General features: G+C 52.3%; 1 protein-coding gene across 2 annotated transcripts in view; it reads left to right on the top strand.

The window, feature by feature from the left end:
* ELK3 (ETS transcription factor ELK3) overlaps positions 1 to 23611 on the top strand; it is a 62630-nt gene that overhangs the window by 4883 nt on the left and 34136 nt on the right. The window contains exons 1-2 of one of the 2 annotated variants that reach the window (XM_004700378.2): positions 9476 to 9494; positions 10394 to 10602. In XM_004700378.2, coding sequence (XP_004700435.1) covers positions 10396 to 10602 — 207 coding nt within the window. In that variant the 5' untranslated portion in view covers positions 9476 to 9494; positions 10394 to 10395. Of the gene's footprint in view, positions 1 to 9475; positions 9495 to 10393; positions 10603 to 23611 lie in introns of those variants that run through there. The other variant, XM_045291881.1, reaches the window with a different exon arrangement.

The following is a 23611-nucleotide window of genomic DNA, read 5'->3' as shown; positions in this document are numbered from 1 at the left end:
CTACCGAGGGCAAGCGGCCCGTGAAAGCCCTGTGGCCCAGAGCCCTTCCAATCTGCAGCCCAGGAACGAGGCTGGCTCAGCACTGGCAGCCGTCCGTTCCATTGTGCAGTGGGGCTTGTCATGAGTTGGGAGCTAACCGGGCCGCAGCTCACAACCACTCTCCAAACGCATGCCTTCGAGTCGATTTTGACCCAGGGGGTTACTCGCGAACCTCTTGGCCAGCAGTTCAAAGCCACCGGCTGCTCCCAGGAGAAAGATGAGGCTTTTCTACTCCCCTAAAGATGTAGGGAGACCCTAAATCTTGGAAACCCACAGGGACACTTCTACTCTGTCCTAACGGGTTCCTTAAGAGCCACGACAGGAAAGCAGATAATGTAGACCCTGTGTTCAAGGCAGAGACGGATCGGGATCCAAAGAAATAGAAGTGCCTTCATCACGCTGGTTTCTGGACAGCCGAGCGGTGCCAAGGAAGTCATGGCTAATGCTCAGTGGCTCCGTGCATTGAAAAGCTGCCATGTCCAAGGCCGCGTGTGGGGATTCTTCCATGTGCCGTCTCACTTATATGGACTTTTTCCTCTGTGACACTGAAAAACTCTTTCTTTACTCCTGATCTTCTTCTCCAAATCCGGGAAGAACAAACTGGGTGCCGAGCATAGGTTGGAAAATGTTGAGGCGCTGCCATGTACCAGATCAAAGAGGCACCCTCGGGAGGCAGCCGGGAGTGAGAATAGATCCTTTCCTGTCTCGTCCCCTTAGGGGCCTGCTCTGGAAACGTGGTATCAGCTAGGGCTGGTCGTGGGATCGTGGGTGGGGTGGGAAGTAGCATGAATGTACGGAAGTGAGAGGACCTAGCATGGCCCAAAGACAGCTCTCAGCCAGAGTGAGCGGTGCTTTTCCCAAGCCCGTGTAAACGTCACCCGCGAACCCAGTGAGCTGCCTTCCAGTTGACCCAGAGGCCAAGCCACTGCAGTGTCAAGACCACAGAGGCCCTGCAGTGGCTGGCTCACTGTATGGATGATTACAGAGGTCAGCATTGGTCTCCAGGGAAAGGTCTTTCTCTTTTCTCAGATGGAAGACTTGTTTGGAAAAGTGTGGCAGACGAGAAGGGCTGTATAAGTAGGCTGAGCAGTGTCCACTCTGCCTCTTTATGTGCTCTGTTACAATGAGCAATCAAACGGTATTTACAGGATCCCTGGTGGCACAGTGGGTTACACATTGGGCTGCTAACTTCAAGGCCAGTAGTTCGAATCCACCAGCTGCTCCGAGGGAGAAAGATGGGGCTTTCTATTCCTGTAAAAAGTTACAGGCTTGGAAACTCACAGGGGTACTTCTACTCTACCTATAAGTCAGAGTTGATTTGATGGTAGTGAGGGTTTTTTTAAAATTTTTTTAACAGTTTTACAGAATGAAAAACGTTTGTCACTAGTTAAAAAGAGCTTCGGGGATATGTACTTGGCCTCATAGATGAGCTTCTTTTAACCGAATGGCATGGTTGATAGTAATTTATTTTTCTTGTCACAAGATGTGTCTGTGGGTGTTTCATACCGGAACCACGATTTCTCTCATCGCTTTTGTTCCATTCCAGTTGCAAAATGATGAGTATAATTAAGACTATAAGACCATTTCTCTAAATTAATGGCCTAGAAACCCACTTTCAAAGGAGCCCTGTGATGTAGTGGGTTAAGCGTCAGGCTGCTAACCACAAGGTTGGTGGATCAAACCCACCAGCTGCTCTGAAGAAGAATGATGAGGCTGTCTACTGCCATAAAGATTTGCAGTCTGGAAACCCTGAGGAGCAATTCTGTTTGGCCCAAAAAGAGTCAAGATGAGTCAGAATCGATTCAAAGGCAGTGGGTTAGACACTGCCAACGAACAGTGCGCAGTGTTTGTGATAGTGGGTTTTCTCCCCTGTTTTATTTGCTCTGATTTTACTTATTGAAATGTAATTTTTATCAGTACACAGTAATAAAGTGGGAAAAATTCCTTTTTTTTTTTTTTTTTTTTTGAGGGGGAGTAGTGTGTGCTGTTCCTTTTATTTTTTCTTCCAGCAATTTACTTTTCATGATATTATAGAAAAGTACCTTTCGCTACAGGGAGCTGGAAAGGAACTGGTATAATGAATTGATCTGAATTAACGATGACAGAAGAAACCCAATTGGTTGGTAAGCACATCTCTGCAGACTCTCCTGGAACCTGGACTTTGTGGGTTTTTTCTGTGAAGCGTGCATTTCCCCAATTTATCTTTTTGGTATTTTTTAAAGAAAGGTAGTTTACTTTCAAGTGATCTTCCCACTAAAAAAATCTCTTTACAGTGAATTTTAATAATCTTAGTTCCACCTCACAAAAAAGAAGAGACTTCAGAATTTCCATATGAACTGCCTGTGTTTCTGTGTGTTTGTGATATGTTATTCCTGTGCCTTAAGATTGTTCTGTGTTTCGTGTCCACTGCCCTACGGTCGATCTTGACTCTCCTTAGACTCTTTCTTCTCCAGACCCCTTTCCCCACACGAAATTAGCAGCAGACACGCGCTGCCAGTGTTTGCCTTGGACGCGTTGTGCGTTTGGTTTAGAATTTGGGGTTGTGGCGTGTTCAGAACCCTTTACAATCACCAAGTGTTTTTGAGACGCCCACAGTTAAGTTCCTCGGCCCTCCCCCAGGAGTTGTGATGCAGCTCTGCATATTAGCACAGAGTGCAACTGCCTCTGGGCGTTTCTGAGGCGGTAAATCTCCTGTTGAGTGACTGGGTGGGTTTGAACTCCAGATCTCGAGGTTAGCAGCCTAATGTTAATCCATTACATCCACGCCTACTTATTCATCAACTCTGAATAATACAATAGGTTGCTTTTAAGGGATTCCGGACAAGATTTGTTTTATATCATGAATGGGTTTCTGCCCATTCTCGTGGACAGTGATAATCCGATGGCGTGGAAACATGCTGCTCTGGGCAGACGAGCTGAACTTGGAGAATGTATGGTGAGAAGTGTGGGATTTGTCCCCCTTCCTCCTTGCTGAGCACCTACTCTGTTTATTTCCTAACCAGCAGTTTCCCCCCTGTCCGCCTTGTGACTCTTCCTAAAAGTTGGCGAATTTCATTCCCCACAACACACAGAGGGAAGCAAAGCAAAGAAAGCATTCTGCCCCCTCAATCCCCACTTCCCTGTACAGAAAAAGAAAGAAAAGAAGAGGGAGGGAGGGAGGGAGGTAGAGAGAGAGAGAGAGAGAGAGAGCGCGCGAGAGCGAGCAGGAGCTTGCAAAAAGGAGGCCTAGGCTGCCATCTGCAGAGAGGAGAACAAATAAGTGGGCATTTCGACTTCTGAGAGCGGAAGGGACAAAACCGCCTCAGACTTTCCGTGAAGACAGGCTCCTCCCCAGCTCCCACGAAGACGTCTGGCGCCACCTTGTGGCTGTTGCGCAGCAGGCCCCCGCCAGGAAGGGAAAGCCACTTGCTGTCCTGGGTTGGAATGAGGCAAGCCTGCTAAGGGGGTCCGCAGGGCCAAGTGTGATGGAGCCAGAAGCTTGTGCAACTTGTGGGAACCTATTAGGGAAAGCAAAACAAAAGGATAGAACACTACAGATGCAGAGTTGCTAGGGGCCCTACCAGGACCTCAGCAGGAAGTTGGGCAAAGTGAACCCTTGGGTAGCTTAATTAAGCTGTGAATTTCTGCAAGATCAAAAATCTGGGTGACCAAAGGGATGCTGGCAGTAATGGGGGTCAAACTGGCGCTTCTTTATGCCCTCCTGGAAGCTGTTGGGCATGGGGGAGGGCAGGATTCCAGGTGCCTTCCATTCTACTCCCAACTTGGATTCTTGCCTTGGCTTAGCCATTTCTGCCCCTGCCCTGTCCACTCAGGAGGACACCTGGCTCTTTCCTCCTCCTCAGATTCTGCCCCGCTCTTTGGGGTAAGAGAGGATCCTGGGGGGCTATTGGATCACGTGGTAGGCTGCTAACCCTGAGGTTAGTAGTTTGAACCCACCAGCCGCTCTGCGGGAGAAAGAGGAGACTGTCTGATCCTGTAAAGATTTACAGCCTCAGAAACCCAAAGGGGCAGTTCCTTTTGGGGTTGAATTCCTGCGTAAAGCATCCCAGGCACACACTGGCCGCTCTTGTCTCTTGCTCATTTCTTGGAAGGAAAGGGTGCTGGAGAAGAAAAAGTGTAAGGAGCCCCGCAGAGGTCGTGATGAGCTGGACTCCACTCGATGGCAGTGGGCCAGTTTTAGTGGCGCTGTTGGGTAAGTGTTGGACTGCTATTGCCAGGTCAGTGGTTCAAAGCCAGGAGCTGTTGCCGCCCCAAATGGAGATGAAATGGCTCACTGGATGGTAGTGGCGGTGCTTATGTTCCCATGAAGGTTTACAGTCTGGGAAACTGCAGAGGGGAGTCTGTTTCAGTTTAAGGAAGGTGCCCTGGTGCTGCACCGGGTGAAGCACCAGGCTGTTAACTGCAAGTTTGGGGGCTTGAACCCACCAGCCTGTACAGGCAGTCTCTGAAACCCTGAGATGTAGTTCTTCTCTGCCTTATAGGGTCACCCTGAGTCAGAATCCACTTTTTTTTTAAGTTTAAGGCTGTGCTCACGGCCCACACGCTTCCTTGTAAAGCCTGATCCTGACCAAGTCAAGCTCCCGCTTTGGGTGAGAGGCAGCAATGAAGGACTTAGGCAGTGGCTCCTGCCTCTGTGTCACTCGTTCGTTTATTTATTTGACGGTTCTTTCCTGGGTGTCTCCTGTGACCCCAGGGCTGATCGAAGAGCCGGCCCTCCACCAGCAAGCAAAGTGAAGGCCAGGACTTTTGGAGTTCACTTTAGAGAGCAGGGTTTCTAAAACCAGCTCTGGGAAAAGGCCAATGTCAAAATTTCCCAACATGTGCAGAATGATAATTTTATAAAAACAAAACTGACTACTCGTAAAATGAAATTAAAGAGTAAAGCCATCAAGATACAAGCCCAGAGCTCTTATTACTAAATTTCACAGACCCCCCAAAAAATCCCATTTCTGTCAGTATAATTAGACTAAACCTACAGAGCCTATACATTTTCTTTGAGAATTCATGTAAAGGCAATTCAAAGAGAAGATAGCTCTAATCCTGGTAACTCTTTGTCATCCTATGACTAATCAGACACACACCCCCCCCAAAAAAGTAAGTAAAACAGATAGTTTCCATGTAAGAGCCAAAAGGAGGCTTCATGGCTCAATAGTTAAGCTCGTGGCTGCGGATCAAAGGTTGGTGGTTCTAATCCACTTAGCAGCTCTCTGGGGAAAGAAGCCATCTGCTTCTGTGAAGTTTCTGAAACCGAACTTGCTGATTCCGCAAACTGAGCCCCTGGCTGCGCCCTGGCATGAAGCTGCCATGGCAAAGTGCAGGAGCCGTCTCTGCTGCTCTCCGTTTCCGCACTTCTCGCAGAGTGCTGGCCAATGGTTGGCAGGGTCTGCTGGCCACATGCTGAGGACATGATGCCACAGGGCCCTGCTCTGCCACAACTGGGCCTCAGTCTCCTCACCTGCAAAAGAGGAACAGGAAGTGTGTCTACCTGCAGGGCTGTGGAGAGACTGAACGGGATAATCCAGGTGGAGTGCTTGGTAATATGGAAGACCTAGTCCTCATAGCCCCCAGCCGAAGGAATGAAGGAATGTCTCACATCCAAAGATCCACCGGTAAATGGTAAATGCTAAGAGAACGAGAGAGAGACAGACAGACAGACATTGGGCTACTAACCGCAAGGTCAGCGGTTCAAAACCACCAGCCGTTCTGTGGGAGAAAGGGGCTTTCCATTCTTGTAAAGATTTAAAGTCTTGGAAACCCACATGGGGCAGTTTTACCCTGTCCTACAGGGACTCCGATATGAGTTGGCATCCACTCAATGACAGTGAGTTTGGCTTGTTCTCTGGAAGAGTCCCAGTGGCAAGGTGGTTGAACCACTCAGCTAATTGGCAAAATGTTGGCCGTTCAAACCTACTCGCAGCTCCTCTGGAGAAAGAGGTGGCAGTCTGCTTCCCTGGAAGCACTGTGGGGCAGTTTCTACTCTGAACTGATTGGCTCGCCGGATGTGGATTAGGCTTTCGCTCTCTGGAGAGGCTGGGCTGGCTGCTGTGGCCCTTGGCAGCTCCAGCAGAAACCATAGTGCCCAGAGGCAGAAAGGCCGCAGGGGAGAATGAAGTGCAGCCTGCGGAAGACAGGAACTGCCCCGCTAAGGGACCGCCCTCTTCCGGTTAGCAGGCTGGGAAAGGGGGCCCATCCTCCTCAGTGTCTAAGTGCAGAGTTCGGCTTTTGCATAAAGAAAGGGGTTCAACAACCGCTGATGGGATCTGGGCCGAGGAAGAGAATCCTTTTTCCAAATGAGAGAACATTTGACTGGGGGCTCTTTTGAAAGGAGTTACAGCATTTCTTCCATGAACGCTAACTTCCAAGCTAAGCGTTGTGGGACATCCACTGACTGACAAACAGGTCGAGGAGGCAGTTGGACTTGGCACGGTGCACCCACTAGCGATCTCAAGGAGGACCACACTCTCGTGCTTTCATTGCATAAGGACCACAGTCTGCTGCTGTCCGGATCCCTCACGCTCCTTAGGACGATGGCACCGAGAGCCATTGAGCCGCATGACGCCCGCATGTTGAGATCCAGAACTCCCTTAGGATTCTGGGAATTCATGTCAGGGGTAGAAAGAAGGTATCACTTAGGGTGTGTGTGTGTGTGTGTGTGTGTGTGTGTGTGTTTTTCCCTCTACAGGAATTTTATGGAGATGTATGCATAAGGTTAACGGTTATTGGAAAGGGGGTGCTTCTCTCCCTTCACCCAAGAGGGGAGTATTTGTAGCTGGCAGAAACGTCACAGAACATTCCTGTGATGTGACTGTGTGGAAACCAGTGCTGTAGTTTTTTAAATCATTTTATCACCATCCATCCATCCATCCATTGTGTCAAGCACATTTGTACATTTATTGCCATCATCATTCTCAAAACATTTTCTTTCTACTTGAGCCCTTGGTATCAGCTCTTCATTTCCCCCCTCCCTCCTCCAGCCTCTCTCCCTCACGAACCCTTGATAATTTATAAATTATTATTATTTATTCATGCCTTACACTGATCGATGTCTCCCCTCTCCCAATTTTCTGTTGTCCATCCCCCCCGGGAGGGGGTTATATGTAGATCATTGTGATCAGTTGCTCCTTTCTTCCCCACCTTCCGTCCACCCTCCTGGTATCACTACTCTCATTATTGGTCCTGAGGGGTTTATCTGTCCTGGATTCTCTGTGTTTCCAGCTCTTAATCTGTACCAGTGTACATCCTCTGCTAGCTGGATTTGTAAGGTAGAATTGGGATCATGATTGTTCGGGGGTGGAGGATCATTAAAAAACTAGAGGAAAGTTGTATGCTTCATCAGTGCTACACCGCACCCTGACTGGCTCCTCTCTTTCTTGTGACCCTTCCGTAAGGGATGTCTAGTTGCCTACAGATGGGCTTTGGGCCATGATGACACGATGTAACTTGGGTTACAGCTAGGGTTTGCTTATCTCACCCTGAGTCAGAATGGAGTTGGTGGAATGGGAGATGGGTCTGAAGTGTTTGGCTGAGAAAGCATCAAGACTTTGAGACACATGCTAGGTGCTCGAAGAGCCTTGGTGGCGTAGTGGTGAAGAGCTAAGTTGCTAACCGAAAGTCGAAAGGTTGGTAGTTCAAACCCCCAGCCCTCTGGGAGAAAGCAGTAGCAGTCTGCTTCCATACAGACCATGGCCTTGGGCACCCGGTGGGGGCAGTTCTGCCCTGCCCTGCAGTGTCGCTCAGAGTCAGGCTCAACCTGACAGCAGTGGGTTTCGGATTCGCAATTCCCAGTGCCAGGGGAAGCATCATATTTGTGCCTTACTCTCAAGTAATCTGAAGGGCGCCTCATATCCGGAATCAATGCCAGTAGGGGGCTGTGTGACCAAACAGTTGAATATACCAGAAGGCAAGGCAGGTTGGGCCAATGAGGAGGAGAGTCACCATTGCACAGCCTGGGCGTCTGCATTCTGGCAAAGACTGGTTGGTTCCTCTGTGGAATGTCTTTCTTGAAAAGCCTCAAAATCATACCCGGTAGATAAACTTCGAGGGTCTGTGCGCCGTGCAAATAGTTAAGTGCTCTGTTGCTAGCCCAAAGGTGAGTGGTCGGAACCCACCCAGTGGGGAGTCAGAAGTCAGGGTGGTGACCTGCTTCCGAAGAGCCACAGCCCGAAACCTAGGGGGCAGCTCGCTCTCCTGTGCACCCAGCTCGGGGGCCACTGACCACGCGACGTTTTTGAGAGGTCGCCCCCGTCTGTTTCCCTGGAACTGGGAAGCCCACTTCGCTGCGAGAATAAATGGGATGTATTCTTCCGGCCAGACATGAGAAAGGAAGCAAGGGAATGAGTGCTTCCTGGATGGCGAGGTATTTCCAGACCCGTTCCCACACGGCAAGGGAGAAAATGATGGCCCAAATACGAAGGCTGCCTTGGGAGGAAGGCCTGGGAGGAGTTGGACAAAAGATAATTGGTACAAATAAGCCCCCTCCAGGCAGCTATTCCAGGTTCTCAGTGTCCACGCTTGTCATGGCCGTGCCTGACTGTCCCCTCTCGGGGTCCTGTCCCAGCAGCTGCCTCCCATGCCCTTCCTTGTGATTGCAGGGATGAGCCCCTACCTAGGGCGGCCCTGCATCCCCGATTCCGCCTTCTCTCCCCCCTGCTCCATCCTGCCCTTACAAGGCTTCACCGCAATTGTCTGCCGGTGTCAATTACCACCTCCTGGTGTCTGCTTCCACCTGCCCCTTTTAATTTAATGAGCGCAGAGAGGATCCTTTCCCCTTTCCTTCCTAGTTCCGGCGTTGGGAAGGAGTAGAGCACACCGGGTCACAGTGGATGAGCAGGAGTCTCCCAGGCTCCCGAGCTCGGGAACAGCCTCCGAGCCAGAAGGAACAGCACCTGCAAGCTCACAGCAGCACCCAAGGGAAAGGAGGCTATTTCTGGCACGGCAAAGCAAGTTGTTGCTGTTGTCGCATCTCCGTAGATGTGACAATGGGATTTGATTTGCTACGTGACAAATGCTGGAGGAAGTGAGGGGCCCTTCAGATTGCAATGACCACGTCGTTAGGTCAATAACAATCTATTGACTGGATACTTTCCACATCCGGGCATTGTGCTGAGCTGTCAACGTGCTGAGAATACAGAGATTCACGTGACAGTGCCTTCCTCATCAAGCTCATCATTTAGTAGGAAGAGACAGGTATACCCACGGATAACCGGCCGCCTCACCACCTGTGGTGCAAGCTGATAACATGCCCAGTTGCTAACCAAAAGGTTGGAAGTACGCGCCTACCCAGAGGTATCTCAGAAGAAGCTACTACCTCAGATCTGTCGCTGAAAACCCCATGGAGTACCCCAAACCCACTGCCATCGGGTCGATTCCAACTCACAGCAGCCTTTCCGAACAGGCTAGAGCTACTCCTTCGGGGTTGTGTACGGGAACCTCGTCTTTCTCCAGTCGAGCAGCTGGTGGGTTTGAACCACTGACCTTGGGTTTAGCATTCCCCCACGCTGAAGCCATAGTGCTCCCGTTCTTTTGGAGCCCGTTTCTGTCTAACGCACCTGGGGCCCAACTTGACCTGCCCAAGGCAGGTGTTCTGTTTTCACCAGCCCAGGTTCCGGTAGAGAAGGGCCTTTTCCTGGAACCCCACGTTCCAGCAATACTGCCCAGCGAGAGGTTCATGGGACGGGTAGGAATAGACACACTGTGAGTGGTCAGCCCCTCAATACAGTTGGATTCTTGATAACAACCCGGCTTCTTTCAGGTGCCTGTGCAGCGACATGAGCATCCTAGGGCTGCTGTGTATTTCTGAATCGGGGCTGCTCACAATAGATGCCGTCACAGAGAGCTCCCCTGCAGAGGGCCTGCTGGTGGGTGGAAGTGAGAGCTCCTTTTCAGTCCTTTGATGGGTGCTGGGGGAGAAAGACAAGGAAGGCAAGGCTTTCTACTCCCCAAAGCAGTTATTGCCTCAGAAACTCACAGGGGCAGTCCTGCCCCGTCCTGCAGGGTCTCTGAGCCGGGGTCGGGTCGGGGGCAGGGGGCTTGGTGTTCTGCTTGGGCTTGGTGGCCATGCGTCTTGCTGCTCCGTGGTCTTCAGGGTCAGGTTCCGGTGGCAGGGAGTCCATTCTGGCTCATCACGACCCCAGGGCACAGAGCCCGGCTGCAGCCCAGGTTCTTCTTGGCTGGAGCCCTTCGAGAAGCAGGTCACCAGGCCTTTCTGCCTCGGGACTGTTGGGTGTGCTCTAACCATCGCACCACCAGGACTCCTTAATCCTGGGGTCCTCCTCCTGCTGCCCTTCCCCTCCCTGCCCTGCTGGCGCAGCCGGAAGCGGCGCGCAGCTCTGACGTGCGCGCTCTGTCCCCGCAGGTATGGAGAGTGCAATCACGCTGTGGCAGTTCCTGTTGCAGTTGCTGCTGGACCAGAAACATGAGCACTTGATCTGCTGGACCTCGAACGATGGTGAATTCAAGCTCCTCAAAGCCGAAGAAGTGGCCAAACTGTGGGGGCTCCGGAAAAACAAGACAAACATGAACTACGACAAACTGAGCAGAGCCCTGCGCTACTATTACGACAAGGTAAAAACCCTGGACCTGGAGGGACAGGTGGGGGTGGGGGTGCCACTGCCACCCTCACGTGGCTTTGGTGAGAGGGAAAAACAGACCTGCTCCTGGGGATGGAAATGAGGATCCCTGGTGGTGCCCTCATGAGGTCTGTGGTTCAAACCCACCCTCCTCCGCCGCTGCCGCTCCAAGGGAGGAAGATGAGGCTGCGTGCTTCCCAGGCTCAGAAACCCTAGGGAGCAGTTCTGCTCTGCCCCATAAGCTAGCTGTGAGTCTGAGTCCACTCGGAGGCAGTGGGGGTGAATCCAGTTAGAAATTGGAAAGAGGGCGATTGTTGTGGGAATTTTTTTTGAGGAAAAATAAGAGGGATAGTTTTTTTTTCCCGGAAGTGTTTTAGGGGTAGGTCAAATGGTGTTTCCTCTGCATTTCCATCTGTACCAGGGGGGCGGGGACTTCAAAAGTTCATGGGTAAAAATGGAATTAAGAGATGGTGGGATTTCCCCATGGACTTTCTGAAGCCCTAGGAGGAGTTGCTGAAGAACTTTACCAGAAGCAGGGTGTAGATGTCCTGAGAGGCCCTGGGGCTTCCCTGGCATGGGGAGGGGTGGGGGGTCGGGGTGGGGAGGCATGGAACAGGTGTTAAAATCCAGCAAGTCTGCCCACAGGGCCTGGTTTGCGGGCACTCATCGGGGCTCTCCCAGGGGAGGTAGCAGCAGACCCTCTGAGTCGAATCAGAATCAGCTTTAGGTGCCGGCAGCCTGGGCAAGTTACTCAAACCCACAGGTGCTCCACACCCTCCTTTTACAGATGGGGGTGATCCTGGTACCAACCTCAGGGTGGTGGTGGAGAGGAGCGTGGCTGGGTCAGAGGTCCTGTGGGCGATTTCTTGGGAGACTCCCTTCCTGAGAAGAAAGGCCATTTCCACGTTGAAGGGGCAGAGACCACGCAAAGGGGGGTGTGGAGCGACACGCTAGTATGCGTGCCCAACGCAGGGAGGCGGGGGCGAGGTTTCCTGCGTCTCTGGAAGAGCAGAGGCCCAAATGATGGCCCGGGGGAGGGCTGAGCCCCCACCAGGCCTGGAATGAAGCGCAAGCTGTTGTGGGTAACTGTTTAGCCGCCTCCTTCTAGACCAGCAGCCATAATACGAGTAAAGCTTTTGTTCTGCTTGGACTGTTCACAAGGGAAGGTGAATTAAAACCGATTTAAATATTAGGTTCTGGCCTATATTTAGCGGCGCCCCCACCCCCACCCATCTGCCAGCTCTTTTTGGAATTCAAGACATCGGGATTAGACACTTCAGGAAGTGGAGGCATCGTTAATTATCAAGTGTTCCTTTCCAGGGCTGTAATTGCCTATGATTATGTCACGAAAGGGCTCAAGGTGCGCTCCTTCAATGGAGCGATTCATTAGTGCTGACTGCGTGCACACTTCTGCCGGGGAGGTGGAGGCAGCCGCCGTAAAGGCTTCTGGCAGATGGCTTATTGTTTTGTATGTTTTCCCCCAGGTTCTCGGTTCCACAGTGGGAACCGGGCCCTCGGAAGGAGGGCAGGAGTGCTGCCGGGCCTGCTGGCAGGGCGCCCAACAGCCGGGCTTTTAGACTGTGGGGAAAAAAAATAAAATAAAAGAAGAATGTCATTGTTTTAAATCGAGGGGCCAGAGAAGCCCTGTTTCCTTGTCGGTGACTCAGTGTACCCCCTTTGCGTGGCCTGGGCGTGGGGAGGGGCTGCTAATTGGTGATGGGCTGGCAGCAGCTCCTTAGAAGGTTGGTGAGGTAGTTTATTGTGCCAACCTGGCCGATAAACACACGTGGGGTTAATTGAAGGGCAGAGGGGTAAATGGTTCGGTGAGTCTCGCCATTCTAGTTCTTGGGTCTCTTGCTTTCTGATGGTTGGACCAGGGGGCAGCTGCCTTAGCAATTCCCTGCTTCAGCTGGCAAGGCTGACTTCCTACAAGACATCCCCAAGGAGAAGCCGCATGGACCTACCCTGATGCAGGCCTGGGTGTTGGAGCACCCATGTGGAGACCCCTGCCAGCACTGAGATGCTTACACTTTCACTGACTCGGTTTTCCTCCTGCAATCTGCATCATTGAGTGTTTTGTGAGATGGAGGAGGACTTTGTGGATTGGTGTTGGGGTGTTGGACATATGGGCTAATGTTGGACTTGTGGGCTTGGGCAGCATTGGGTTGAGATGTTTTCTTGATGTGCACTTACTCTTTATATAAAACTCACTCATACATGAGTTTCTGTGGATTTGTTTCTCTAAAGTACCCAGACTAACACAGTTGGTGAAGCCGGAGGCTTTAGCCCACACCTGATCTCTCCCGTATGGGGTTTTGAAGTCCCTGGAGAAAACCGGGTCATAGATGTTTGCCAACACGCAGGAGTGTGTTGTGTATACTTTCTGTTTCCGAGGCTCTGTGCGAGTATGTTCTGCCCGTTATTGCCTTCAACTGGACAACGACCTCACGAGAAAGCTGTCACCACCGCGGTCACCAGCTTCGTTCTGCAGGTGAAGACTCGGAGGCCTTGTTTCAGAAAGCTGCCTGAGCCTTTGTCGTCGGCAGTTGAACCAAGATCTGAGCACAGCCAAGTCCCCTGCGTGCGCTCCCTTCTGCCCACCCCCAGTCTTAGCCTTTGGGCGTGGGTGACCCAGATAAGGCAACCAGTCAAAGATCATTGCAACCTATGAAATTTGTGCTGATCATCGAATAGTAGCACAGATGGTTTGTGCGCCACTGAGAACCTAACGCTGTGGATCTGAAGCCAGTGTCGCATTCTGCTCTGTCAGGCGTTGGGGTGGCCATGGATCAGAATGGACTTGACAGTGCCGTTCGTTGTGTGTCCTCAAAACAACTGGCCTGAAAATGCTCTGCCTCGGGTTCAAGTGGCCTGCGTGTTGACGTCGTCTCTTTCCAGCCCTGCAGTCCGGCCACAGGGCTTTTGAGCAGCGGTGGCATGAAGTTCATGCGGAGGTTGACGTGCTGGCTGATCCCAGTCAGCGAGGAGCTTCCACAGCCTGCCCTGGCAGGCACAGCCCCCAGTCTCCCTGCCTCGGAGAGCTGGGTGCCAGGAGAGGCCACTCCAAGTCCACTCTTCAACCTGTGGACATGTGCACTTATGCACACACCCAGCGGTGTGACCTCTTCTTGAAATGTTCTCCAAGTAAGAGGGACCCTTAAAGAAAACCCAAATGCTGTGGTTCCAACTCATGCCAGCTCCTTGTACTGCAGAGCAGAGCTGCTCTATCAGGTTTCCTTGGCTGCGATCTTCCGAGAAACAGCAGACTGGCAGGCCTTTCTTCATGGTGCCTCAGGGTGGATTTGAACCGCCGGCCTTTAGGTTAGTCGTGGATTGCAAGCTGCTTGTGCCACCCAGGAACTTTGGCTAGTTCGTTGTCGTCGTCGTCATCATCATCGTCGTTGGTGGCCATTGAGACACCGAGTGCTGACTTGCGTACAGAGTAGAACTGCTCTGTAGAGTTTTGAAGACTTGGACCTCTTGGAACTAGATCCCCAGACCTCCCTTCCGAGATGCCTCAGGGTGGGTTCAAACCACCAACCATTCGGCCAGCCATCTGTACCACTCAGGGACTTGATCACATGAGCGGATCTGTTTTTTAATGACAAAGCAGGATGAGAGGATTGGGGAGGAGGGGGAGGAGGAGGAAGGAGATGATGGGGGAAGAAAGAGCATTGGAATAGGGAGAGGCGCGGGATGAAAACGAGGGATGAGAAAGGGAGGGGGGAGTCAGGTGTCAAAAGCAGGCTACAGAGCGTGTTTATGTTTTCTGAAGCCCCATCTCTTCTTTTGATGTTGGCCATGGGCTGTAGGTTCACTTTGACTTATGTGAAATTGCCAGTATCCGACTGTAGTTCTGACCCACAACAATGGCGATTTCAGATGGTGCAGTTTGTGCGTTGGGCTGCTGCTGCCTGCAAGGTCAGCAGTCTGAAATCACCAGTTGCTCAGCAGGAGCACGACTGGACTTTCTACTCCTGTGAAGAGTTACATCTCCGAACCGCAACGGGGCGGTTTCTACCCTGGCCTCTAGAGTTGCTGTGAGCTCACACGAACTCAATGGCAGTGAGGGTTGGTTTTGTTTGTTTGTTAGCCTTTAACCTGAGTGACCAATTGGTTGGGGTTCTAGGTGGCCCTGAAGCCCTGGGCCACGCAGACGGAGTCTTAGTTGGCCCATTTTGGAGGGGTTTGGTTGGGATTCCAAGGTTTTTTGTTTCAACCCCACTTCCCCTTTTTCGGACCAGGTTTTGGCGGCGGGTTTCGTTCAGGTTGTTGGTTTTGGAACCCTTCGGGGGGTTTTTTTTTTCTTTTGTTTTTGCGTGAGTCAGAATCCACTCCCGGCTGTGGGTCAGGTTTGTTTGGTTTGAGGCCACGTGGGCACTTCTTGGCGCCCCGGCACTGCTAAACCCCCTGCGTTTCTCAGTCTGGCCTCCCTGCTGTTCAGAGCCCTGGTCCTCACCCCTCTTTCCTCCCACATGTAGCTCCAGCACAGCCTGCCTGCCTGGGTTCTCACGGAGCTGACACCCTCCCCCAGCCCTGTTGCTCCCCCACCCTCCACTCGCCGTCATCCCCTCACTCCGGGCTGTCACTCGCAGCCCCTGCATCTCCTAATAGGGAAGTTTCCTCTGGAAGAGACAAGCAGGAGGCCGGCATCATTTTTATGTATGTGTGTAATTCTTTCAGCCCATTCCAGAGACGGAAAGGGGCAGCGGCGGCGGTGGGGTGGCAGAAAATGTGTACCACGTGTAGGAGAAGGCAGCAGAGGCTATCACTGGATAGAAGATGGCAGGCTAGGCTGGACACCTTAATCACTAAAACAAAACAAAACAAAACACCTCGCTGCCACCAAGTTGATTCCAATTCATAATGACCCTATAGGACAGAGTAGAATCGCCCCTGTGAGTTTCCAAGAATCACTCTCTGCAAGCACCCAAAGCCTCATCTTTCTCCCTCAGTGGGGACAGTGGTTTCCAACTGCTGACCCTGCAATCGGCAGGCAGCTCAATTCAAAAGCACTAGGCCACCATACTGTTATTTTCCCTTCTGGTTAAAGTAGCAGGATCAGGTGGTTAGCAGGGTGAACTCTGAGCCAGAGCGTCTGGATCTGAGTTCAGCTGTGTGACCAGGGACAGTCTAATTAATCTCTCCAAGTCTCTGCCTCCTTTTCTGTAAGTGGGTGCCATGATAGAGTCTGTTAAGAACCCTGGTGGCGTAGTAGAGTACATGTTGGGCTGCTAACCACAAAGTCAGCAGTTCAAAACTACCAGCCGCTCCCTGGGAGAAAGAGGAGGTTTTCTACTCCCATAAAGAGTTACAGGCTCGGAAACTCACCGGGACAGTTCTGCCTTGTCCTATGGGATCGCTGTGAGTCGGCATGGACTCGATGCAGTGAGTTTGGTTCGGTGTAGTGAGAACCTGGTGTTCGTTCATTCATTTATTCAGTAGGTTTTGAATTGAGCTCATTTTCTGAAAGTGAGTTGTAAGCATGGGAAGAGGATGGAATCTAACACGGGGAGGAACGAGCAAATCTGTCTTGGAAGAAGTCGAGCCAGAATGCTCCTTAGAAGTAAAGGCGTTGAGGCCTTGGCTTACACGCTTTATACAGACTTTTATTCGCAGGGATCAATCTCAGAAGGACATCACGGCTAAGAAAGAAGAGGGGGATCCACAGGGAGATAGGTTGACGCAGGCGGTGGCTGCTACAACCGCCTAGCCCATGGCAGTGGTTGTAACGATGGCAGCGGACTGGGCCGGGATTGATTTTCCTGGTACACAGTGTCGCGCTGAGTCGGAACAGACTGAGCAGCACTTAACAACAAGCGTGAGATAGAGACAATGATTTCGTTTGAAAATCATGCCCTAGTTTCTCCAGTAGTTTTAGACCTTATACCTTACTGTACCCACCCGGCATACCACGAGAGTTTAAGTGAATTTCACTTGTTGTCATTTATCTACATAGACTTGATTTAAAAAAAATTTTTTTAAGCACAAAATGGAGGTATCGTTTGCTATTTTCCCTTGTGTTTTTACTTCGTGTCCTAAAGCATCTTTCTACTTCCATAAAGGATTGCTTTCTGGGAAACTCCCAGGGGCAGTTCTATCCTGTCCTATCTAGAGTGAGTCAGCAGCGATGGTAATGAGCCTGACATGGCATGCAGTGCACCAGGCTGTGTCAGAGAGGATTGCCACCAGGGTGCCGCTCACACATGCAGGGATGGTTTTTAAATTCTGTGTAAACATGTCAGTGGATAGTGGCAGACAAGTTCTCTTGATGATTCTCTTGCTTTCCTCTTGTTAAAGCGTCTTCCAAAAACCCAGCAAACAAACAAAAGACAGTGGTGTGCGAGGGGACCTGCTGCGTCAAGCAACGTCCAGGTGGAGAGCTCAAGCTCAGAAGGCCACGGTGGTGGTTTTCTGGGCTTCCAAGGAGGTGACCTTGATATTTCTCATTTCTCAAAGGAGATGCTGTTATTAGCAGCCTCCAGGATCGAACTGGTCCTGTGAGTTTCCAGAGGGTGGCCTTTTCTGGGAGTAGAAGATCCGGTCTTTCTTCCTCAGAGCAGGCTGGTGGTTTCGAACGGCTGACCCTGAGGATCACAGCCCAACTTGTAATTGCTATGACAACACTGGGCGTGTGTTTACATCTTTGGTGAAGGCAGCGGGCCAGCTCCGGGGACCTGCCTGTGACTGGCTGATAACCACAAACACACCACACACACGAGCCCACCCCTGAGTGGCAGGAGGCACTCTGTGATTCCTAGCAGTTTGCTGAATAAGCTCTGGTTTCTCCCCCTCCTGTGTCTCGGTGACACATCCCTGTCCTCTGGACTCAACCCCTTCTTTTCACCTCTGCCCGTTCTCCAGTCGCCCAGCCGCCACTGCGGCCACCCTGAGTAGCTCAGCAGCTGTTTGGGGAGACAGCCTTGAGGATGGCAATAATGCAGCCCGTCACGTGCCGTGTGCCGGCTCGCCTGCAGTGCTGGCATCTTCCTGGACAGACGGGAAGGGAGGTCGTTCCCAGCGGGCCAGGCATCTGCGCTGCAGCTCGAAGGAGACTGCCGTTTTCTTTTTCCGTTGAGGCTGAACAGAAGCTGGAAGAGGATCTGCGGACCAAAGATGGGGGCCAAGGCGGGGAGATGCGGAAGGTTTGCCTTTTCCAAGCATCGGTGGACCACCAAGAGTATGTTTGCAGGGAGTGAGGGAGAGAAGAGGCTGGAGACTGGAACACATGGCTTCGCTCTTGCCAGCTGCTATTGAGGCGCCCCAGGCTGGCCCTGCACCACCCCACCACTGGTTGGGGACACTGGTCGCGTGAGCTCCATTGCCTGGTTTTCACAGTCCTCTCTTCCTTGGTCTGTCTGAGTACAGGCGCTCTGGTGGGATCTGTGCAGCATCACAGCCACATGCAAAGCTCCGCTGGCTGACATGTGGGTGACCTGCACTAGGGGGAGGGGGGCGAATTGCCCTGTTCTCACACACGGAAGGGGAGCATTCTGCCGCCAGCCCACCAGGGAACCCCACGGGCCTTGTCGATCATGCTAGAGGGACATAGCGAGGGCCACCCTGAGCTGATAAAGGACTGTAAAATTAGCTACCTGGAAGAAACACAGCATCAGCAGTCGCTGAAGGCTTGTAAACCATATCATCTGAAGCCAAAGGAGGGATCAGTGTCAGAGAATGTGAGAATCCGGTGTGCCGAAGGCGATGGATGACCGTGGGTGCCCAAGAGTCGTTTGTGGGACTGCCTAGGAAATACGCCTCTGAGAGAGCTCCCCCTATCTAAAATAGAGGGAGGAGAGGAGAGGAGTGGTCACTAAACAGAGTGCTCGGCAGAGAGGAGTGTAGAAGATCAAAGGCATAACTGACCTGAACAGTTACAACTTTGCCAGTAGATGCCCTCTAGGGTGCAGGCCGGACCTGATCTGGTTTCCCAAATGTTCTGTAATTTTGGTTTGTGTTGTTTTCCTCGTTTTTTTTGTTTGCTCATAGTAGAATGAATCTCAGAGTATGAGGTCAATGGAGGGCCCCCTCTTGAAGCTGTGTTACCATGCTTTTCCGTTTTTTCAGTTCATGAAACCCAGGATCGATGAAACTAGAGGGGCAGCAAGTAGAATAAGGGCCTGGGGCGGGGGAGGGGGTCCAGTGATGGAGGTGGGGAGACGATATCAAGGAGTCCATGTGGAAAAAGAATGTTTGGAAACTGATGGTGGTAGCCATGGTACATGCTACTTGATGTGATTGGAATTTGGAATGATAGGATAATACATATTAAATCCCAACTAAGGAAAAACAAAAGGACTGTAAAATGAGGACGCCATGATTCGATCTGAATTTTAGAAATAAAAGTCTCCGTCTCTTCAGCGACCCTGATGGCGTAGGGTGTTCAGTGTGGGCTGCTAACCACAGGTTCCTTGGTGCAAACCCTCCAGAGGAAGGGTGGAGCTCCCTGCTCCCAAAAACATGTTGGGCCTCGGAAACCCTGTGGAGCAGTTCTCTGTCCTGTTGGGTCACTATGAGTCAGAATCGACTTGATGGCTTGGGTGGGCCGCGCACCATCTCTGCTTCTAAGGGCCTGGTTTGTTATATTGCTGCCCAATGCCACCTGCATGCCCACACCCTCCCTGCTCCTTCTGGATCCATCGGAGCTTTTGTCCTGTGGTTGTTGGCCATACTCATCCGCCCGGGGTGTGAAGGCGGTGCTGAGCGCGCTGCCAGCCCCCTCCTCATCACGAGATGGAACCGGTGATATGAAAAACCCACCTGTCTCCACAGCAACAGCCCGGCGATGCTCACGGTGAGCCTAGCGCTCGCTGGGTAATTGGAGACGCTTCAGGGGAGAGCCGTCAGGGCAGTCACTGGCAGCCTATTCCTGGAAGGAGAACATCGCAACACCGTCTTAACTTAATTGGATAATTCCCTTTAAATGGGGTGTACGATCGCAACAGGAAAAACCTTCCCACGAATAAGACATCTCTGAGGTGCACTGGGCTGCCTGAGCCAAGAAGCCTGGCCCTGGTGGGGGTCTTTAAGCCCTCAAAGTGAATTTTGTGAGGATCACACGCTGCATGGCCAGAGTGGAGAAAGAACCCAAGTTTGGCAGCAAGTGTTGGGATCTCAGACCTTTCTAGAACACCTTGGTCCACTGTAGGAGTTCATGGTGGGCCCCATTTGGGGCTTTGCGTGTCTGGAAAGTGCCCCAGGTGGTGCCTAGTACTGGGCCGGGTGCTGGGGGCCTGGTGTGCTTGGCCGAGTGGTGTGTGCTGTTTCTTTGTGCTCTGTCAGCTGCTCAGGCAGCTTCTGCTATAGCAGATGGTGACTGGGCTGTGCTTGGGGGCCAGGGGGATAGTTGGGGACTTTGCTTCAAGTTCTTGGTCCTGGAAGCTGCTGAGAGAGGCCTGGAGGGTGGCCGAGTTGGCTCGTGGAAGGCTTCCACTCTGGGCGCCTCACCGCAGGAGAGAGCAGTTGGCATTGGGCTGCAGTCACTCCATGGCTGCAGGGGGCAGGGGGGCACTGTGTGTGCCTTGAAGCCACTGCCCAGCCTGCACATCCTTTCAAGCCGGCTTCCCTGTGGCACGTGTGCCCCTAAATAGTGCGGTTGCTAAGGAACAAGGATGAGCCCAGAGGCGCAGGAGCACTGTAAACACCTCTTTGATGAGGATGCAAGAGCGCCGGCCTCCCCGGCTGCTTCCGCTGACGTGACGTCGTTGCCTAAGATCGCACCGCATCCAGGTCAGCCAGCAGGGATATCTCTGCTGCCGAGCTGTTTGCTGCAAGGACACACACACACACACACACACACCGTACCACCCACCGCCCACCATCCATCCACCCACCGTCCCAGCTGCTTCTCTGAACGGCCAGCCTCTTCTCCACCTCATACCGGAGCCCCAGGAGTGTCTGTGCTCCTACCCCAAGTGTTGAACACAGACAAGTTGTTTGTTTTTAATCATTGGGGGCTCATACAATTCTTATCACACTCCATCCATACATCAATTGTATAAGGCACATTTGTACATTCACTACCCTCATCATTCTCAAAACATTTGCTCTCCACTTAAGCCTTTGGCATCAGCTCCTCATTTCCCCGCCTCCTCCCCACTCTCCCCTCTTTCATGTACCCTGGATAATTTATACATTATTATTATTTTGTCATATCTTACATTGTCCGGCGTCTCCCTTCAGCCACTTTTCTGCTGTCCGTCCCCCAGGGGGGAGGTTATATGTAGATCCCTGTAATCGGTCCCCCCGCCCCAAGTGGTTGTTTTGTTGTCGGGTGCCGTCGAGTCTGTTCCAACTCATAGCCCCCTGTGCCCCATAGAACGACCCATTGCCCCTCTTGTGCCATCCTCACCATCGTTCTTATGCTTGAGCCATTGTTGTAGCCGCTGTGTCAGTGCGTCTTGTTGAGGGCTTCCTTCACTTTACTAAGCTTGATGTCCTTCTCCAGGGATGGTCTCTCTGGACAACATGCCCAAAGTACCCAGGATCGGCTCTCACCATCCTGGCCTCTAAGCAGCACTCTGGCCGTACTTCTGAGACCGATTGCTTGTTCTTTTTGGAAGTTCATGGTACTTGGACATGCTTCGCCAGCATCGCCATGCAAAGGCATCAATTCTGGGTCTTCCTTATTCAATGTCTAGCTTTCGCCTGCATTCGAGGCTCTGGGAAAGACATTCCCGGAGCGCTCATACTCGGAGCATCTGTTCTAGGCCAGGCGTTGTGCTGGGCATCTGTTACATGTATGGTCTCATTTCCAAATTCCTGTGAAACCCTGGTCCTGGTGGGAGGTGGGAATACTGCGTCTCAGAAAGGCTGAGGAACAGACTGAAGGCAAAGCAGGTGAGAAGTAGCAGAACGTGTGCCTGTGAGCCTCAGTGGCTCTCTGTGCCTCCAGAAAAGACTCCAAATGCCCGTCGCCCTGTGGTCCTCTGATGGCCTCACCTGCTCCAGCCCAGCTCCACCAGTGCCTGCCTTTCTCACCCCCCACCTGCTTGGACCTTGGCAGTCTAGGGCACTCTCCAGGGCACTCTTTGGACTGGGGTCCCATGGAGCTGGGCCTGAACCTGGCGCCTGCTCCCCTGCTGGGTCCCTCACAGCGGGGGCATTTGCTTCTCTTGCTACCAGGTCTACAGACTCCTCTCTTACTGCCCCAGAGCTGTTCTCTGCAGTGCAGGGTGGGGGGATGGTGCAGAGTGGATGTTGGGTGAACAGATAAAAACACAGACACATCCCAAGGTAGAATCCAAGGAAGTCTGTCGTCTTGAAATGGCGGGCTTTAGCATCCACTCTTGCCATGCCCCCTGGGCCCGCTCTTTGGCAGGCAAGTGAGCCCACAGACCAAGGAGGGGAGGAGATTTTCCACGTCCCTTGGTGCAGTGCCTGCCAGAGATCACACTCCCAGGCCCCCTGGCCCCTGACTCCCCCACACCATCTGTAGGCTCCGCAGCAATTTGCCCCCAGGAAGGTGGCTTTTGGCCGCTCCCTTTCCCAGCTGAGGGAACCAAGGGGCTTTGTTTCTGGGGAGCAGTTTCACGTTTGATTTTATGCACCCTCAAGAGCCCTTTGAATACGAACCAGCCCCCAAGCCTTTAAGGAGAAACAGGATGGAGACTGGACTCCAGGCCCGAGGAGGGGGTGGGAAAACACTACCTGAGCCCAAGTCTTTGGTGACCCTCCCTCCAGAGTGGGCGACTTGCCAGGTCAGAAAGATGAGCACTTCTCCCCCACTGTGTCCCCAAGATGGGTGGACACACCAAACACCCAACCAAATACATTGCCATCAAGGCCCTGCTGACTTGTCTTGACCCTCCAGGACAGGGTAGCACTGCCCTTGTGAGCTGCAGAGCCTGTAACTCTTCATGGGAGTAGAAAGCCCCATCTTTATCCCGAGGAACGGCTAGGACTTTTGAACCGCTGACCTTAATGGATCACAACCCAACTAGTAACCATGATGGCACCAGGAGCTCAGGGAGGCCAGTGGAGTTTGGTGAGCCAATTCACGCCACAGCTCACCAGTCCCGGGAAGTGGAGAATCTCTGGGGCAGACCACAAGTAAATTTACCCGGGGGAGTTGGGGAAGGGGCCATTCCAGAGCCTTGCTTAGAGTCCCTTCCAGGCAGCAAGTTGTGGTGGGGGGAGAGTGTGTGCGCACCAGTGCTGTGCTCCATTTGTCCACACTGTAAAGGCTCCATGGGCCGGCACCCCCAGGGAACTAGGAGAGCACCCCAGCTGTGTGAGTGACTTACCCACCTCCCGGGGAAGAGCCAGAGCTGGGCTGAGCTGACTTGTGGAAGAGCAGTGTATGTGCTTCCTTTGTGACTTGCCATTGCGTCGGCTTCTGTCGACCTTGGTGCAACCGCCAGAACGCATTACCGCAGACGTGGTCCCTTCCAGCCACAGAGGCCCATTCCCACACCAGGAGTCCAGGAGCCGTAATCAAGGTATCAGCCAGGCCCTGCTCCCCTCCGAAGGCTTTGTGAGATCCCTTCTTGTCTCATTCAGCTTCTGATATGAAAACCAAATCAGACCCAACACACACACACACACACACACACACACACACACACACACACACAGAGCTGCCATTGGTTCATTCCGACTCACCGTGGGTGGGTGGGGCCTGTCTGTCAGAATAGGGTTTCCGGTGGCTGTGAACGTGTGGAAATGGATTGCCTAGACTTTCTTCGGAGGTGCCCCTACATGGACTCGAACCACCAACTTTTGGATGAGTCACCGAATGTTTCTGATGGCTCCTGAGAATTCTTGGTGTGCTGTGGCTTTAGGCAGCTTAATCCCGCTCTCGGCCTCTGCCTCTGCCTTGCCTTTGCCCTCTTTCCTGTGTCTCTCTGTGCCCTCGCCTGTTCTTGTAAGGACGTCAGTCACTGGGGGGAGGGCTCACCTTAAATCCAGGATGATTTCATCTGGGACCATTAACTGGTTCCATCTGCAAAGACCCTGCTTCCAAATAAGGTCACATTCTGAGGTTCTGGGTGGATATGTGTGTG

The sequence above is a fragment of the Echinops telfairi genome, unplaced genomic scaffold (assembly GCF_000313985.2).
Source record: "Echinops telfairi isolate 266 unplaced genomic scaffold, ASM31398v2 ScPeMD7_2;HRSCAF=8, whole genome shotgun sequence".
In the NCBI taxonomy this organism is placed as follows: Eukaryota; Metazoa; Chordata; class Mammalia; order Afrosoricida; family Tenrecidae; genus Echinops; species Echinops telfairi.
The sequence above is the reverse complement of the archived record's forward strand: the minus strand, read 5'-3'. Positions and strand labels throughout refer to the sequence as shown.